The 17528-nt window shown below is 44.8% G+C and overlaps 1 protein-coding gene across 6 annotated transcripts in view; it reads right to left on the bottom strand.

Annotated features, from left to right (window-relative positions):
* Positions 1-17528, bottom strand: part of LOC147108747 (tyrosine-protein kinase HCK-like) — a 103195-nt gene that overhangs the window by 28986 nt on the left and 56681 nt on the right. For all 6 annotated transcript variants that reach the window (XM_086005510.1, XM_086005513.1, XM_086005509.1 and 3 more), the window contains one exon: positions 14948-15130. In XM_086005510.1, the coding sequence (XP_085861636.1) occupies positions 14948-15130 (183 nt within the window). The remainder of the gene's footprint in view (positions 1-14947; positions 15131-17528) is intronic.

Genomic DNA, 17528 nt, shown 5'->3' with positions numbered 1-17528 from the left:
CATTAACGTTAGTGACCAGTATATTGCATTTGTTTTAAAATTGGACACTTTCTTTAACTAGTTCTCGAAAGAAACCACATTGATGTAAAATACATTATATTTTTTGCAACAATGATAAAATAGAATAAAGACAATTGTTCTGAAAGCATTGTGTTATATTTTTAAAAACAAAAATTTCTATTTCCTCCAACTGCTTGCCCAGCATCAGCTGTTGTGGTTTAATCGACTGTGGAAAACATCGAAGCTGAAATCTAGCACATAACTTACACTCTTGACTGACCACAGGAACTTGCATCCGCCCCCACACTGATCAAGGTTGCAAGTAATGAATTGTTTGTGTACTTTCAGTATGGCAACCCAGATATATACATAGATATGCATGTGTTTAGATGTGTGCATATTTTTCATGCACCATAAAAAGGAATTGTCTTTCTTGAATATTTTCCAAAGTATTACAAGCGATTAAATGTTTTAAGTCAAGGAGATATATACTGAACCCGGCTCTTTTGCAGAATCAACTAAACTAGTCCAATTACAATAAATGTGGGACGAAATTAATTAACTTATTTTGTTTAGTGGGGTGGGGCGGGGCGGGGCAGGAAAGGCTGCTCAGAATGGTTATTCAGGTTTCCCAGTCAGCCTATCTTTTGAATTTAAAGCGTGGAATGGAAACCAACCAAGTTGATGATTTTGATTGCCAAATTCTAAAACCTTGCAAAAAAAATTTGCCGGAATATATCGTTAGTGTAACGGATAGAAGTGCCTAAGTTGTGACAATATCTAGTTTGGTAATGGCTGAGGTAGGTCACAAAATATGCACAAACAATTGCAATTACAGAGGGTACATTATGGAGAGTAAAATTGAGCAGGGTGTAAAACGCATGTCCAACCCAAACCTGCCTGTTTCCGGCCCGGTGAGTTATGCTAAAATTACTTCCATTGATTTCGCCATCATTACTATATTTAAAGTTTTAAGTTTTTCTTCCTGTACTCTGGGATTCAGATTTAACTCTGCCCCCAATTTTCTCCCCTTTTGACGATGTGGTTTTATTAGGGGTGGTTCTATGGTGGCTTTACTCTCTCGTAGATCACCAAAGGTGACCATTATTCAGGTACAATTATTAACCATGAATTCGGTCAGGTTATTTGACCGCATAGAGATTCAAAGCCAAGCCCAATTCTGTCCTTGTGCAACTCCCATACACATGCACTTCCAGCAAAGGCCATTGTGATTAGCAGTGGGAATACTAGCTAAATTTGCTTTTCCCTAATCCAGGACAGCAAAAGTCAAATATAGTAGTGATGGGCCTTCAATAACCACAAAACTAGAAGTTATAGACTTAAACAAGTTGGCTTTTAATCACTAAGATCAGAGCTAACATCTCAACACGCCGACTGGTTCACAGGAATGAGTCATACAGATCCTGGGATCTTTATGTAAGAGAAGTCAGGGGCGGAGCCAAGAGCCAAGACCTGGAACCTCCCAGGTTAGTCGGGAAAGAGGAAGTGAAACTATACACAGCGGGGGAGGGTAATATACATGAGTGCAAAACGAATACAGGATCAAGACAAACAGGTTTCATTACATTCACCCCTTCTATAGATTTAGTCCATCGGGGTGATGTTTCTTAAAAGTTGGTATAAGTGAGTCTGTCAGGAGGTTTTGCAGTTCTCAGTGATTGGCACAATGCCGGTTAGGGTGCCTCTAGGGGAGTGGATTCTGGTTCCTCCGCTGTCCGGGCCTCCGCAGTGTCTTCCAGGTTATCTGCAGTGTCCTCCAGGTTAAAGTTGGGTATTGATACCTCTGGGCGTCCTGTCTCTTTGTAGTGTAGGTCTTCATCGGGTAGTCTCCGATTGTTCTCTCCGCTCCCCGAGGGAGCGAGGTCTTTTATGGAAACAGTGTCCGCTCACCCGTCAGAGTATTCGATATAGGCGTACTGAGGGTTTGCATGGAGGAGCTGTACCTTTTCCACAAGGGGGTCCGTTTTATGGCCTCTCACGTGCTTCCGCAATAGTACTGTCCCCGGAGAAGTCAGCCACGCGGGTAGAGATATGCCCGAGGTGGATTTCCGGGGGAAAACGAACATCTTTTCGTGAGGGGTAGCGTTAGTGGCAGTACATAACGGAGACCTTATGGAGTGGAGCACGTCTGGGAGGACTTCCTGCCAGCGGGAGGTCGGAAGGCCTTTTGACTTTAAGGCTAACGTGACAGCCTTCCAAACAGTAGCATTCTCCCTTTCCACTTGCCCATTACCCCGGGGGTTGTAGCTAGTGGTTCTGCTAGTGGCTATCCCCTTCGAGAGCAAGAACTGGCGCAGCTCGTCACTCATGAATGACGTCCCCCTATCGCTGTGTATGTAGTTCGGCATGCCAAACATGCAGAATAGATTACAGAGACACTTGATGACCGTGGCACTGGTCATGTCTGGGCAGCGAATGGCGAAGGGGAAGCGGGAATATTCATCAATGATATTGAGGAAGTATACGTTACGGTCGGCAGAGGGAAGGAGTCCCTTGAAGTCCAGACTTAGGCGCTCGAATGGCCGTGTGGCTTTGATAAGGTGTGCACGGTCAGGCCTGTAGAAGCGAGGCTTGCATTCCGCACAGATGCGGCAGGCTCTGGTCATTGCCCTGACCTCCTCGATGGAGTGGGGCAGATTGCGGGACTTTATAAAATGGTATAGTCGGGTGACCCCTGGGTGACAGAGGTCGTTGTGGAGACCCTGTAATTTGTCCGTATGAATGCTGGCACACATTCCCCGCGATAGGGCGTCTGGGGGTTCATTAAGGGCTCCCGGCCTGTACATAATATCATAGTCGAACGTGGATAGTTCGATCCTCCACCTGAGTATTTTGTCATTCTTGATTTTCCCCCTTTGTTTGTTATTAAACATGAAAGCCACCGACCGCTGGTCGGTGAGCAGGGTGAAACGTTTGCCGGCTAGGTAGTGTCTCCAGTGCCGCACTGCCTCCACTATAGCCTGTGCCTCCTTCTCGACAGAAGAGTGCCTGATTTCAGGTCCCTGAAGGGTTCGGGAGAAGAAGGCCACAGGTCTCCCAGCCTGATTGAGGGTCGCAGCTAAGGCAAAGTCTGACGCATCGCTTTCGACTTGAAAGGGAATGCATTCGTCCACTGCGCACACTGCAGCCCTTTCAATGTCCTGTTTAATACTGGTGAAAGCCTCCCGAGCTTCAGCTGATAGTGGGAAGGACGTCGATTTAATGAGGGGTCGGGCCTTATCAGAGTAATTGGGCACCCATTGGGCATAATACGAAAAAAATCCCAGGCACCTTTTTAAAGCTTTGGGATTGTGTGGCAGGGGCAGTTCCTTTAGGGGGCGTAATCGGTCAGGGTCCGGTCCAATTACCCAATCTTCCACCACACAGCCGAGGATACAGAGACGGGTTGTGTTGAAGACACATTTGTCTTTGTTGTAGGTTAGATTCAGCTTTAGGGCAGTTTTTAAAAATCTCGCAAGATTTAGATCGTGGTCTTGCTGGTTGTGCCCGCAGATAGTGACATTGTCCAGATAGGGGTAGGTAGCTTGTAGTTTACTCTCGTCAACCATGCGGTCCATCTCACGTTGGAAGACCGAGACCCCATTTGTTACCCCGAAGGGCACTCTGAGAAAATGGTAGAGGCGTCCGTTCGCCTCGAAGGCGGTGTATGGGTGGTCCTCCGTTCTAATGGGGAGCTGATGATACGCGGATTTGAGGTCGATAGTCGAGAAGACTTGGTATTGCGCAATCTGGTTGACCATTTCTGATATGCGGGGTAAAGGGTAGGCGTCCAGCTGGGTATAAATATTAACAGTCTGGCTGTAGTCAATTACCATCCGTTTCTTTTCGCTATTTTTAACTATGACTACTTGGGCACGCCACGGGCTGGTACTGCATTCAATAATGCCTTCCCGCAGGAGTCTGTCCACTTCCGCCTTGATAAAGTGTCTGTCTTCCAGACTGTACCGTCTACTTTTGGTCGCTATGGGCCTACAGTTCGGAGCGAGATTAGCGAATAAAGAGGGCGGGCTGATTTTTAAGGTTGATAGGCCACAGACTGTGAGTGGCGGCTGGGACCCGCCATATGCTAGCGTGACACTTTCGTGGTGGCACTGGAAGTCCAGGCCCAAGATTACATTAACACAGAGTTCTGGCATCACGAGGAGTTTAAAATCCTTGTAGTCCGTGCCTTTTACAGTCAGTGTTACCACACAGTAGCCCAAAATGTCCGAAGTGTGGGGCTTAGCAGCCATAGCAATTCTGCTCCGTGTAGGGTTACCGTTAATGAGTGCCGCCGTACCAGGCTAGGGTGGATAAAACTCTCGGTACTCCCACAGTCAATTAAACATTTCGTTAAATTCCCGTTTACCTGTATGTCCATCATGGATTTTGTCAACGGGTGTGGCCTGGATTGATACACCGTGATCGAAGCCACTGTTGGGCCCTGGGCGGCCGTTGAGTCGGGAAAAGATGGTGGATCCCAAGATGGCGGCCCGCACAGCACGCACGAGGCGGTGGCAGAGTTGGAAATCGGATTCCCCCTGCAGACTTTGCTAAAATGCCCCTTTTTCTTACATTTGGAGCATGTAGCGTCCTTCGCTGGGCATCGTTGTCTGGGGTGCTTGGCCTGGCCGCAGAAGTAGCATTTCGGGCCTCGAGACATTGCCGCTGTAGTAGGACTCCTGGGTGAACTTCTGTGTGGGGACTCCGGCGGCGTAGAGCTGGTCTGAGACCTGGATGGGGAAGATGGCTGATTCCAAGATGGCGGCCCCCTCTGCGCGCACGAGGCGGTGAGGGCCGCATGGCCGGAAGAATAAGAGTCAGAGTTTCTCTGGGCCACGTCCAGCGATCGCGCAGTGGCCACTGCCTTTTTTAAGTCCAGGACCTCCTTCTCCAGCAGTCTCTGCCGGATATAATTCGATTTGAGGCCCGTGATGAAGGAATCGCGGACCAATTCGTCAGAGTACGCGTTGGCCGTCACGGCCTTGCAGTTACAGTCCCGGACCAGGTCCTTTAGGCCCTGTAAGAAATCGTCCATTGATTCCTCTGGTCGCTGCCTGCGTGTAGCCAGCAGATGTCTGGCGTACACTTCGTTTACCGGCCTCTGGTATTGGGCCTTCAGGATAGTGATGGCCTCCGTGTAAGAGGTGGCGTCCCGGATGAACGAATAAATCCGATGACTTACGCGAGTAGTCAATAGACTCAGTTTATCTACCTCGCTAGCGGATGAGGCCCCCGCGAAGAGTTCGAAGCATTTGAGCCAGTGTCCAAATTGATTTGATGCTTCAGCAGAATGTGGATCCAAGTCCAGACGCTCTGGTTTTAGGAGTCGATCCATCCTAGTATTCTTTAGTGATTAAAATTGATGGGCCTTCAATAACCACAAAACTAGAAGTTATAGACTTAAACAAGTTGGCTTTTAATCACTAAGACCAGAGCTAACATCTCAACATGCCGACTGGTTCACAGGAATGAGTCATACAGATTCTGGGATCTTTATGTAAGAGAAGTCAGGGGCGGAGCCAAGACCTGGAACCTCCCAGGTTAGTCGGGAAAGAGGAAGTGAAACTATACACAGTGGGGGAGGGTAATATACATGAGTGCAAAACGAATACAGGATCAAGACAAACAGGTTTCATTACACGTAGTCTATGCATCAACCTGAGCTGTTAACATAGACTGGGAACCCTGGTGGCCTGTATAGTTCAGTTAGTGGCTATGCAATCCCACAAGCCCTAGTAGTTTAAGTTATACTCTGGAGGAACACCAGATTGATACAATTTTATTCCCCCACAGAATTGCTTTATATATCCAGTAAAGCCCAAGACCACCAGATGGTTCCCATACATCACACTGCTCTGCAGACCAAAGCAGAAAAGCCCATGCTAGCGCTTTCCCAGCTTAATTATCTGCCTTCAATTAGAATTGAAATCTTCCTTAGGTTCTGAACTTGTTCCTTTTTCTTACAGGTGTAAAACAGGCGAGATGAAGGCCAATGTACCACGCCCAAAGGACACCTGAAAGACGTCCAACCCAATATTTGGTCAGGTGATTTTAAATTTTTTTTAGGCTTCCATGGCAGCTGCCTGAAACAGGCATTGCACATTATACGTGTAAGTGAGGGGCCCAACGCCTGTTTTAGGCCTTTTCTGCTAAATTCGATATCAGAGAGAGGAGCAGGAGCCAGGCCTGCTCTGCTCAGGATTCTTAAGCGGTTGCTGGATAACTGCCACCAAAAGGCAAATTAAAAAAAAAAATCATTGTAGAGCCAGAAGGAGTAGGAGTGCTTGCCCGATTCCGCAGTATCCTGAGCAGCACCTCCCCACCCCCAGTACCCGTGCTGCTCCACCACTCTTTCCAGGACTTGCGCTTGGGCTACTGGCGAGGCCAGTAGCCAGATATTCATTTCTTCAAATGGGCAAGCTGCCTATGGAGGCACAACAAGCACCAGCAGTTTGTCCAATTAATATTAAATGAGGCCCAAGGCCCAATTTTGGACTGGCCTTGGGCCTCCCAGTTTGGGCACGCATCGTGGTCTCATCACCGGCCTCGCACCTGAAACCAGGTGCCAACAGATTTATACCCCTCTGTGTCTAATCTCCAAATACAAGTCAAGCAAATCTCTTGAATGCCTATTAAACATTACATCAAGCATGGCTGCTTTCCTGGGAATAGAATTTCTATAGTTTTTAAAATGGATAAGGAGCCACTGGGGAAGAAATTGGATAGCGCTGGCAAACTGTGCACAGGGAACAATACCTGCGCTGGAACAGGTAGTTCTGAGGTCCAATCAAAATTGGACCACGGGCCTCATTTAAATTAAGGACTGTTTAAGGACCAGTTGGTAGGCCACATATAGACTTAGTTATCCTGAGCGCAGCAGGCCCAGCGCTGGCGGTGTTCAAGGCAGCTCAATTTCGGGAAGGGGCCCCCAAGAACAGATTTTTGCATATGCCTTCACCAATATGGTGGGCAGGGTAATACCAGCACAGAATACACACACGCCACACTGGATGCATCGGTGCCCGTTTTACACCTAAAAAACGGGAGCAGCTCTATGGAATATTTAAGCTATTAACTCAATCCATATCTTTTCATTGTAAATTTGAGGTATGCTCTGAGGTACAAGGTACTCTGAGGGTAAATTCACTGACCCCACACTTCCAGGGACAGTATAGCAACTGAAAGGACACATTACAACTTGAAGTAATTTTTAAAATACAGGCGCTGATAAATTGCAGAAACATACGTAAAACGCTCATCTGAAATTCATCTTGTTGAGGGGAACTTGGTAATAGTGCTTAAGACATTCATTGTGTATCACTGTACTTGTTAGCTGGAGATTTTTCATTGCCAGAAGGGAGATGAGTTTATTTTTAATTAGATTATATTGGGCATTTCATTTACGCAAAATGAAGGTGTCTCCCCTTTTGAGCAAAATCAACTGTTCAAATTACCTCACAAGTGCACATTGCTATGCTAGTGACTACAAGCATATGGGAACTGAAGGAGGAGGCGTGTAAAGTGATCTTGGTTAGTTATGGTAAGAAATATATATATTTTTTAAATCCAAGGATATTCACTGGAGGTCTGGCAGTGACTGGATTATAAATTTAAGAGAAAGCCATCTTTAAATGATTCACTAAATAATCAAATGAATAAGAAGGCACAAATGGCAGTGTAAAATAGGTTCAACAGAAAAGGGGAACTATATGCAAATTTATTTTAGGGAACACTCATTATCACTCTCAGGATCTTTGCTCAGTCTGTCACTTTGAAAGTTAAAGCAGACACGCATCATTCTATACATGGATGTAAACAGCAGAGGAACTTAGCTCTGTGGTCAAAGTTTAATGAAAAAAGTAGATGGGAAAAAACAGATGAGCAAGATTGGTAGAAATGGTTTCTTCCATTTATAGTCAGTGTTTTATAAAGTTACCCACACAAGAAAAAGCTCATTTAGGACTTGTTAAATAGGGCAATTTAGAACAAATTAATAAAGATTTGCTCAGGATGGGCTAAGTATGAAGTTTATGTTCCTTACTTATAGTCATACCTGGGTGTTGCTTTTAAAAAAAATAAAAGGCAAGTTAGTGAAGTTTATACAGGAAAGAAGGGAAGGGAGGTGGCAGGGAGTGAAAAAGGTGGATGGGGATGGTACAACACCTTGTAATCTGTTTTAATTGGCAACCATGACCGACTCCCCAGCAGTCCATTTTGACTAAGTTTTGTCCATTTTGACTAAGTTTTATACACAAATATTCACTGGTTATGCACCATTTTAGATACTTGTGAAACTTGAAAACAGCGTTGCGACAGGCAGGTTCTGACTGGCTGTTTTTCTTTCATTAGTGTGAATGGATTTGAATTGGACCTAAATTTTGAGAACAAACTTTTCATGCACCCACCATTTGGATTGGGACTGGTTATTTTCTACAAGAAAAATGTATGGAAAAAAGTTAGTTAATTATACCGCTCATGCCTGCAGGCTGCATTTTAAGCTCTGAAGCTCTTTTGTTGTCGAGACATTTTTTTCATTGGCATAGCATTTTAAAAATGAATGGCTTGGAGCAGTTAAAACACGATTGGCTAGAATATGAATTTGAGAGCTTAAATATAATAAGGAATTATAGAGACGCCAATGGAGTGAGCCTTGGCTCAGTGGTAGCATTCCTGCCTCTGACTTGGAAGGTTATGAGTTCGAGCCCCACTCCAGACAGTCCCGGTGAGTAGAGATGAGAGTTCTGGTCTCTGAATACCGAGTTGATATCCAGCGGTATACTCGCGAGTGATATCCAGCGGTATACTCGCGAGTGATGGGAGCCACCACAATTGTTTCCAAGCTGGTTCTTCTGGTAGGGAGTTGCGAGTTAGGCTAACAACGTGTCCACATAAGACACCATCCCGGAAATGATTCAGAGTGCAATCTTCTGGATGTAAAGCAGTGTGAGAAAGGAGTTGCCTCATGTCGCTAGGCATGGAAAAGAAGAAAAGACAGCTGAGGCATCAAGAGTAGCCTCATAGACGTTAGAAGGCTGGAGTGATGGGTTTTTCTAACAATATTGCCAACTTGGGAGGTGGGGGGAGGGAGAAGATGCTACCAATGATATTCATTGCAGTTAGAACTGTTACTTAAAGCATAGCATTAGCTAGTGTCAGGTTCCACATATACACTGATGACACTCGGCTCTGCCTCTCTTGACCCCTCCACTGCCTCCGTGTAGTCAGAGTGCTTGTCTGACATTCAGTCCTGGATAAGCTGCAATTCCCTCCAATTAAACACAGAAGAATAAAGCCATCATCTTTGGCCCTCGCAACAAATCCTGTACCCTCGCCACCGATTCAATCCCCTTTCGCAGCCACCTTCTCAGACTGAAATTGACTTTCGTAACCTCTACTTCCTATTTGACCCATGTAAGAAGTCACACAACACCAGGTTATAGTCCAACAGTTTTATTTGAAATCACAAGCTTTCGGAGCGCTGCTCCTTCGTCAGGTGAAGTGGAGAGATGCCTATAAACACAGATTATATAGTCAGAGAATAATGCCAGATGATTACAGGTAATCTTTCTAACTGCCATTTATCACACCTCTGCAGAGAGATAATCACAGCAATCAAAGGTGTGAATGGTGTCCAAACAGGTCAGTCGGGAAAATATTACATCAAAGAACAATGAACCAGAACAGCAGACAGAGGGATCCGCAGTGCAGCAACCGAAGAAGAAAGAGTCAAATTGGACCCCTCCGGAGGGTCGCTGCCCTAAGCTTGACATGTATGCTCAAGCTGTCAGGAGATGCATCAACACCAGATTCATCAGCCGCACTCAAGACAGTCCAGAATGTCACCTGAGCACAACGCAACGCCATCCACGCTCTCAAGACCAACCGCAACATGGTCATCAAACCAGCAGACAAAGGAGGAGCCATCGTCATACAGAACAGAAGGGACTATTGCAAAGAAGCTTACCGACAACTGGACAACCAGGAACACTACAGACAGTTACCCGCAGATCCGACCAAAGAACACACCCGCCAACTCAACAGACTGATCAAGACCTTCGATCCAGACCTTCAAAGCATCCTACGCGCTCTCATCTCATGTACTCCCCGCGTGGGAGACTTCTACTGCCTCCCAAAGATACACAAAGCCAACACACCCGGACGTCCTATCGTATCAGGCAATGGAACCATGTGTGAGAACCTCTCTGGATACGTCGAGGGCATCCTGAAACCCATTATACAGGGAACCCCCAGCTTCTGTCGCGACACTACAGACTCCTTACAGAAACTCAGCACTCACGGACCAGTTGAACCAGGAACACTCCTCACCACGATGGACGTCTCGGCACTCTACACCAGTATCCCCCACGATGACGGCATCGCTGCGACAGCCTCAGCACTCAACACCAACCAATCTCCAGATGCCATCCTACAACTCATCCGCTTCATCCTTGACCACAATGTCTTCACCTTCGACAACCAGTTCTTTACCCAAACGCACGGAACAGCCATGGGGACCAAATTCGCACCCCAATACGCCAACATCTTCATGCACAAGTTCGAGCAAGACTTCTTCGCTGCACAGGACCTCCAACCAACGCTATACACCAGATACATCGATGACATTTTCTTCCTATGGACCCACGGCGAAGAATCACTGAAAAGACTACACGATATCAACAAGTTCCATCCCATCAGACTCACCATGGACTACTCCTCAGAATCGGTTTCATTCTTGGACACATGAATCTCCATCAAAGACGGACACCTCAGCACTTCACTCTACCGCAAGCCCATGGACAACCTCAGGATGCTCCACTTCTCCAGCTTCCACCCGAACCACGTTAAAGAAGCCACCACCCGAACCACGTTAAAGAAGCCATCCCCTATGGACAAGCCCTGCGAATACACAGGATCTGCTCAGACGAGGAGGAACGCGATGGACACCTACAGACGCTGAAAGACGCCCTCGTAAGAACGGGATATGACGCTCGACTCGTCGATCGACAGTTCCGACGGGCCACAGCAAAAAAATCGCATAGACCTCCTCAGAAGACAAACACGGGACACAACCAACAGAGTACCCTTCGTCGTCCAATACTTCCCCGGAGCGGAGAAACTATGCCATGTTCTTTGCAGCCTTCAACATGTCATCGATGACGATGAACACCTCGCTAAGGCCATCCCCACGCCTCCACTACTCGCCTTCAAACAGCCGCCTAACCTCAAACAGACCATCGTTCGCAGCAAATTACCCAGCTTTCAGGAGAACAGCGACCACGACACCACACAACCCTGCCACGGCAACCTCTGCAAGACATGCCAGATCATCAACACAGATACCATCATCACACGTGAGGACACCACCCACCAGGTACATGGTACATACTCATGTGACTCGGCCAACGTTGTCTACCTCATACGTTGCAGGAAAGGATGCCCCGGAGCATGGTACATCGGCGAGACCATGCAGACACTGCGACAACGGATGAATGGACACTGTGCAACAATCGCTAGGCAGGAGTGTTCTCTCCCAGTCGGGGAACACTTCAGCAGTCAAGGACATTCAGCCTCCGATCTTCGGGTAAGCATTCTCCAAGGCGGCCTTCGAGACACACGACAACGCAAAATCGTAGAGCAGAAACTGATAGCCAAGTTCCGCGCTCATGAGGACGGCCTCAACCGGGATCTTGGGTTCATGTCACGCTACATGTAACCCCACCTGACGTAGGGTCATCCAGACTCGAGTTGTCGTTGGCTTGTTCTCTCTACACAGATGCAGCCGGACCTGCTGTGATTTCCAGCAAAGAAAATGTTTGTCGTCTGTTTTTTGTTTTCCATACAGACCCCAGCATCTACAACATTTTACCCTTTGTGACCCCACCTCATTGTTCTTTGATGTAATGTTTTCCTGACTGACCTGTTTGGACACCATTCACACCTTTGATTGCTGTGATTATCTCTCTGCAGAGGTGTGATAAATGGCAGTTAGAAAGATTACCTGTAATCATCTGGCATTATTCTCTGACTATATAATCTGTGTTTATAGGCATCTCTCCACTTCACCTGATGAAGGAGCAGTGCTCCAAAAGCTTGTGATTTCAAATAAAACTGTTGGACTATAACCTGGTGTTGTGTGACTTCTTACATTTGTCCACCCCAGTCCAACACCGGCATCTCCACACTATTTGACCCAGAGCTAAGCTTCTAATCCCATATCCTCTCCATTGCAAAGACTGCCTACTTTCATTCTCTGTAACATTGCCAGCCTCTGCCCCACCTCAGCCCATCTGCTGCAGAAACCTTCATCCATACCGGTGTTACCTCCAAATGCGACTATTCCAATGTTCATTTGGCTGGCCTCCCGTCGCTTTGCCCCACCATTGTCTCAGTCTAAATGATTGGATAGGGTAGATAGAGAGAAACTATTTCCTCTGGTAGGAGAGTCCAGAACAAGGGGACATAACCTTAAAATTAGAGCTAGGCCATTCAGGGGCGATTTCAAAAAGCACTTCTCCACACAAAGGACAGTGAAAATCTTTAACACTCTCCCCCAAAAAGCTGTTGCGGCTAGGTCAATTGAAAATTGAGATTGATGGATTTTTTGTTAGGCAAGGGTATAAAGGATTACAGAACCAAGGTGGGCAGATGAAGTTCAGATACAGATCAGCCATGATCTAATTGAATGGCAGTACAGGCTCAAGGGCCTGAATGACCGACTCCTGTTCCTGTGTTGCTTCCTACGTTCCTATGGTGGCCGTGCCTTCAGTTATTTAGGCTCAAAGCTCTAGAAATCCCTCAAGACCCTACTTAAAATTCACCCCTTTGACCAAGCTTTTAGTCACCCCTCCTAATATCACGTTCTTTGGTTCGGTGCCAATTTTTATCTGATTATGCTATTGTGAAGCTCCTCGGGATGTGTTTCTACATTAAAGGCACTATGTAAATACAGGCTGTTGCGTGTGTTACACATAGGGTAAACACACAGCTAGTCTTGTATTACATCTTGGACACGACACATGGTTAGGGAAGGTGGGGGGGTTGCGGGGGGGGGAAATTTAACTGTCAGCAGGTTTCCTGCGGGGAATGGTTGGTTTCACTTTGTTTCCCACTTGCTCGCAACAGTATGAGGCCATTGCAATTTTAACTGCCAGGCCTCCTTAACGTGCCGTCGGTTCATTTCCTGAAAGTGTGAGGAAAGAGCGGGGGGACTAAACTTCCTTGTGGGGCCAAAAGGACCACTCTTGCTCTTCATGGCCTGACAAAAGGAAAGTAAAAATCCACCAGGCGGGTAGGGTTAAAATCCCCATGATTCAAATTGCAATACGTCTGGGAGAATAAAATATACTGGAGTTTATTGCAAGGCAGCCATACATCAAGAAACTCAGATGGTACAAGCAGTGAGAGAGTGTTAGCTTGAATGGTTTGTCAACACTCATATTTGTTACATAGAACACATGCAGATGCAGTTAACATTTTCAGAAATTGAGAACAGCAAGACACTCTCTGACAAGGACGACTCTAAATAGGGCGACATCCTACCAGGACACATACTGTTACTGTACCATTTGACACAAATTGCTGCCGTGACAGATTTTTATTTCACGGATAAGGTAATAAACTAAATACATTTCCTCTTATGTGCTCTGCTGAATGGTTTAAAAATAGATTGCGCGCACTACTGGTTTGGGAAAATGCACACAATTCAGAACAATGGTGTGATGTGGAGCTTTCACACTGAATCCATTTTTATTGAGGCCAGATGTAGTAAAGTATGATTGGAATCTCACCATTTTAATTTGGTAAGGAAAGCTTTTGTTCTCAAACATATATTTAAAATATGCATCTATTTCTCAGTTACATTCATTACTTATTTTTGTACCAACAGATATTGTAAATGCCTTCCATTCATTCCATATAATTCTATTGCAAATAAACCACAATAAAATCTTTATTAAAGCATATCCGAGTTTAGGAGACATGCATATTTATTATAGTTAAATGCAAGGCTGGAGTCTCCCCTTTGCGGCAGTGCTTTGGCAGGGTCATTAAAAGAGGCAGTAGCGCCCTGAAGACCAAATAGCAGATTTCTCTTTAGGCCTTCCTGAGGCTAAGGCCCAAACAGGTGCGATTTTGGGGCAGAAATGGAGGAAGAGAAGGCCTCTAAATGCAGGGAGAGGGTCTTGTAAAATAATTTGAGCCTCCTCGCTGCTACGTGGTCCCAGAAAGTGGCAGTAACTGGCGTGGACAGCAGGCCAGGCCCTGCCCCACCCACTGCCATTTACATTCAATGGGCGTGAAAGGGGTGGCCAGCGGCATTTCTAGTGAGGGTAGGGAAAATGGAGGTTGAGGCGGTGAGGAGATGGCGAGCCTCATTGCCTCATTTTTTTGTTGTGATCCCACCCAGGATTAGAAAGGAATTCCAGCCCAAGATGTCAAAACGACAATCTGGTCAGAATTACTTGATGCTACTTTATGAAACAAAATCAGCAGGGCAGGGGACCATTTGGCGATAAGCAACTCTTGTTCACCATAGCGTACACACAGGATAACTATCCCCATGTGATGTTTGTGCACTGATATAACCACTCTGTAAAGTGGCCTACTTCACTGAAAAACCCATTACCCAACAAGCAGAGAAAGTCAGTTACTTAAAAATTTCAAGACATAAATCGAGTGAACAAGCCTGGTAGAAGTGGATGCGAGCGGTGTTCTGAACTCCTTTGTGAGAGTGAACACATTGGGTCAAGGCTTCAGTAACAAGCAGCACTTAGAGCAGGGACAGCCAATAATGTGAAGTGGTTGGAGCAAATACATTTGTACACAGTCCTGAACACCTACCGTGTTAATGACAATATCTTCAATATTAATAGAAAACTAGCTGAATTGTAGAGATGTTTCAAAATGAGAGAGAAAAGCATTGCATAAATATCAGCATTCACTCTACCTTTGGCCATAAACTCTGTAATGATGTATATGGGTTCCTCCTTTGTAACCACAGCATTGAGCCGCACCAGCTTATCGTGTTGAAGAGACTTCATAAGATTAGCTTCCATCAGGAAGGCTTCCACAGACATAGTGCCTGGCTTCATAGTTTTCACTGCCACTTTGGTATGGTTGTTGTATGTAGCTGAAAAAAAGTTAGATTTTTGTCCTATAGTTAAACTTTCAATTTCATCTATTAAAAGTGTTAGGATTACTCAATGATTAATCAGTGCATTGTTGTGTTCACAAAAAGTGTCCTTATTATGGTGCTAAGTGCTGGATTTAAGTTTCAATTTGTCATCTACTGATTGATGGCATGCACCCTTGTATCGGAGTATGTTCTCCTACTTCACCTGGTCTTCATACCTTACTAGTCCCACGCACTTCCTGCAGTTAGCAAAGGCAGTGTCACCACCCCTGTTCCTTGGCCATTTGCCAGGAAATACATGAGAACAGTCAAGTTACCACTAGTGCCACTTGAGCTTACTTGAAGGGACACCCCCAAACCTCTGGTTGGTGCATCCCTACAGCTGACCTACAAACTTCAATAGCGTGGCATGACTGAATGTGTTCCATGTTGGCTTACTCTAATGCTTAAACACATTGTGCCAACATACTATTTGCCAAACTTGGAATATTTTTAATTTCATTGTAAATAACACTGAGAAAATCTCAACCCCAATTCCAGCTATTAAGATACATTAATAATTTTGTTTGTTATGGAGACATACTAATTTTGAATTTCCCAAATGGGTTGTTGGTGTTACCGAGACAGGACAAGAGATGGTAATTAGCTATGAACCTACCATATTTTGTTTTGGAGAGATGGATTGCAATATTTTAAGCAACAGAACTCTGCAAACACTACTTGGTAGCACTATTTTTGCATTTCTATAAGATTTATATATTTGAGCATAGCCAGGTTTTTAATTACAGTTTAACATGTCTCACCCCTTCAGTTCCACTCATATCCTACTTGTTCATTAGTTCACAACTAACTGTAGCACTCTGGTCATCACCACATGGTGACTGAGCTCACTGCTCATTACAAACATCAGTTCTAAATCATACCCACATTTTTTGACTGACAAAGATAAACAAATACATCATTATCTGATATTAAAACAGGATTGTTAGCCTATTTTTCAAATTGTGACTGGAACTATTTCAAAATGAAGGTGGAGATTGCAGGATTAAAGACAACTTTATTCAAGTGTACCGAGTTACCCTGATCCTACTTCATAATATACGTTTAAAATGTTATTTTTCCAATTGCTAAAAGGAAACTAACAATGTAAATGTTTGTCTTATCAGGCAGACATTGTTCAATGATTTGAAAGGCACATGCAAATAGCATTCAGACTTGTTTTTTAAATTTCTACGAGCACAGGAAATCCAGATAATTCGAATAGCAAAGTTAGAGGACATAGGATCAATCTTAGAGTGAAATTGATTATACTTCACTGCCCTCCAAAGGGTATTATATTCATGATGAAACAGCTTATATATTTATAATATGAATTTTATTTGTACTTCCTTTAGATTTAAGGAAGGTCATTTTGGTATTCTCCATGATGTTAAGGAAGCAATCTTTCACCTTTCTTTACACTGATTCTCTGTTATATTAACAACGATGACGTATTAACTTCACGGTCACAAAATGCAAAAAGCACAAAAGACTGCAGATGCTGGAAATCTGAAACAAAAGCAAAAATTGCTGATAACACGCAGATCAGTCAGAATTTGTGGAACTTTTCACCCAATTTCATGGGTTTAGTGATATTTTTAGCCCTGCAGCACTTTCTGAAAATACAAAAAAGTGTAAACTTTTTTTTACTGAAAGATGACACTGTTACAGCATCAGTCTCCTACAGCAGGACACAAGAGCAGTACATCCGTAATATTGCAGAATTTTGACACATGGCTTCAGAATTTTGACGCATGGCTTCAAAGGAGACCTACACTGCAATATATAGAATGATCAGTCGATGATTCATTCAGGCTGGAAGTATAACTGTAGCAGCATTGGACGTAATTTCCAGACAATGGAGCTTGGCTGTTCTTACTGCAAGAATGTTTATATTGAGAGTTATTGCTATCAGCAGAAGGATATGATCGATCTTTGGTCCAAGGCACAACTGTAAACTCTGAAAACGCAAGCTGACATGCAATCCAAGAAGTCTCTTCTCGGACATCAGTTAAGAGATCTAACTAAATTCATGCTGTACCTGAGTAAGTTACATCTTTAGTCTCATTAGTTATATGGCAAGAAGTACAGGAAACTCTCTTAACCGGCACCTAAATATCCAGAAATCTCTCTTAACCGGCAAAGTTCAAGAGTACGTTCAGGTAAGTTTTACTATTTATTAGTGGCCGTGTAACCGGGGTTCCTGGATCTGTGGCCGTGTAACTGGGGTTTCTGCACCTGTGGCCGTGTATGGGGCTCTCATACCTTTAGTAAGTATACCTCTCTGTAATACAGACTTTTTGATCAACCGGCACCATGCCGGTCCAGTCGGTGCCGGATAAAAAAAGTGTTTCCT

The sequence above is a fragment of the Somniosus microcephalus genome, chromosome 13, assembly GCF_052327205.1.
Source record: "Somniosus microcephalus isolate GS21.2 chromosome 13, FLI_Smic_1.0, whole genome shotgun sequence".
In the NCBI taxonomy this organism is placed as follows: domain Eukaryota; kingdom Metazoa; phylum Chordata; class Chondrichthyes; order Squaliformes; family Somniosidae; genus Somniosus; species Somniosus microcephalus.
This window is presented reverse-complemented; position numbering and strand designations above follow the sequence as displayed.